This window comes from Buceros rhinoceros, unplaced genomic scaffold (genome assembly GCF_000710305.1).
Source record: "Buceros rhinoceros silvestris isolate BGI_N320 unplaced genomic scaffold, ASM71030v1 scaffold42155, whole genome shotgun sequence".
NCBI classification, from domain to species: Eukaryota; Metazoa; Chordata; class Aves; order Bucerotiformes; family Bucerotidae; genus Buceros; species Buceros rhinoceros.
Window position 1 is genome coordinate 16,994 of NW_010414199.1, and position 684 is coordinate 17,677.

The following is a 684-nucleotide window of genomic DNA, read 5'->3' on the forward strand; positions in this document are numbered from 1 at the left end:
GGCGCGAAGGCCCCCCCAAGCCACGCCGCACCGAGCAGCCTTAGGGATGGGGCGGGCGCCCAGCTCCCACTGTAGCTCTCGCGTCTCTCCCTGCTGCAGGACGGGTGGGCCGGGGGAAGCCGAGTGCCACATTTCCACCGAGCCTAAACCCACGATGCTGAGCCCTGGGAAAAGCTCCACCAGAAATCATCTGCTCTGGCGAGTCTCCCTGCAAAAATTACTACCGGTCACCTAACCTCGTGCAGAAGGGGAAGCCTTAATTAACTGTGCCATAAATACAGGCAGGTTTTAGGCGAGATTGTCCCCTAATAAACTTTATTTCTCATCTCAGCCTACCTTAACGCACTGGGCAAGGGACTCACTCTGCTGGCTCTTCTTCGGCTGCCCCTTGACCCGCAGTTCGTTTAGGTACGTCCCATCCAACGAGTCCCTGAGGCCAGTTGGTAGATGAAGCCCCCGCAGAGGATCCCTACAGATCTGGCCACGCAACTCCGTGCTCTTCCAGCTGGGCTTTGGAGAGCTGCAGGGGTGCCGCAGCCCAGCGTAACCCTCAGTGTTCCCTCTTCCGTCCCTGCCACCCGCTTCTGCGAAAGGAGTCAGCTCGGACGAAAGGGGCTGTCTGCTGTCGCTGGGACGCGGAAGATTTTGATGGTTGTGCCCAGGCGTCCTTATAGTTAGGGAAAG

At 58.8% G+C, this 684-nt stretch overlaps 1 protein-coding gene across 1 annotated transcript in view; it reads right to left on the reverse strand.

Annotated features, from left to right (window-relative positions):
- CEP68 (centrosomal protein 68kDa) overlaps positions 1 to 684 on the reverse strand; it is an 8,367-nt gene that overhangs the window by 5,364 nt on the left and 2,319 nt on the right. The window contains exon 3 of the mRNA XM_010137011.1: positions 337 to 684. This exon is cut by the window's right edge and continues 34 nt beyond it. Coding sequence (XP_010135313.1) covers positions 337 to 684 — 348 coding nt within the window. The remainder of the gene's footprint in view (positions 1 to 336) is intronic.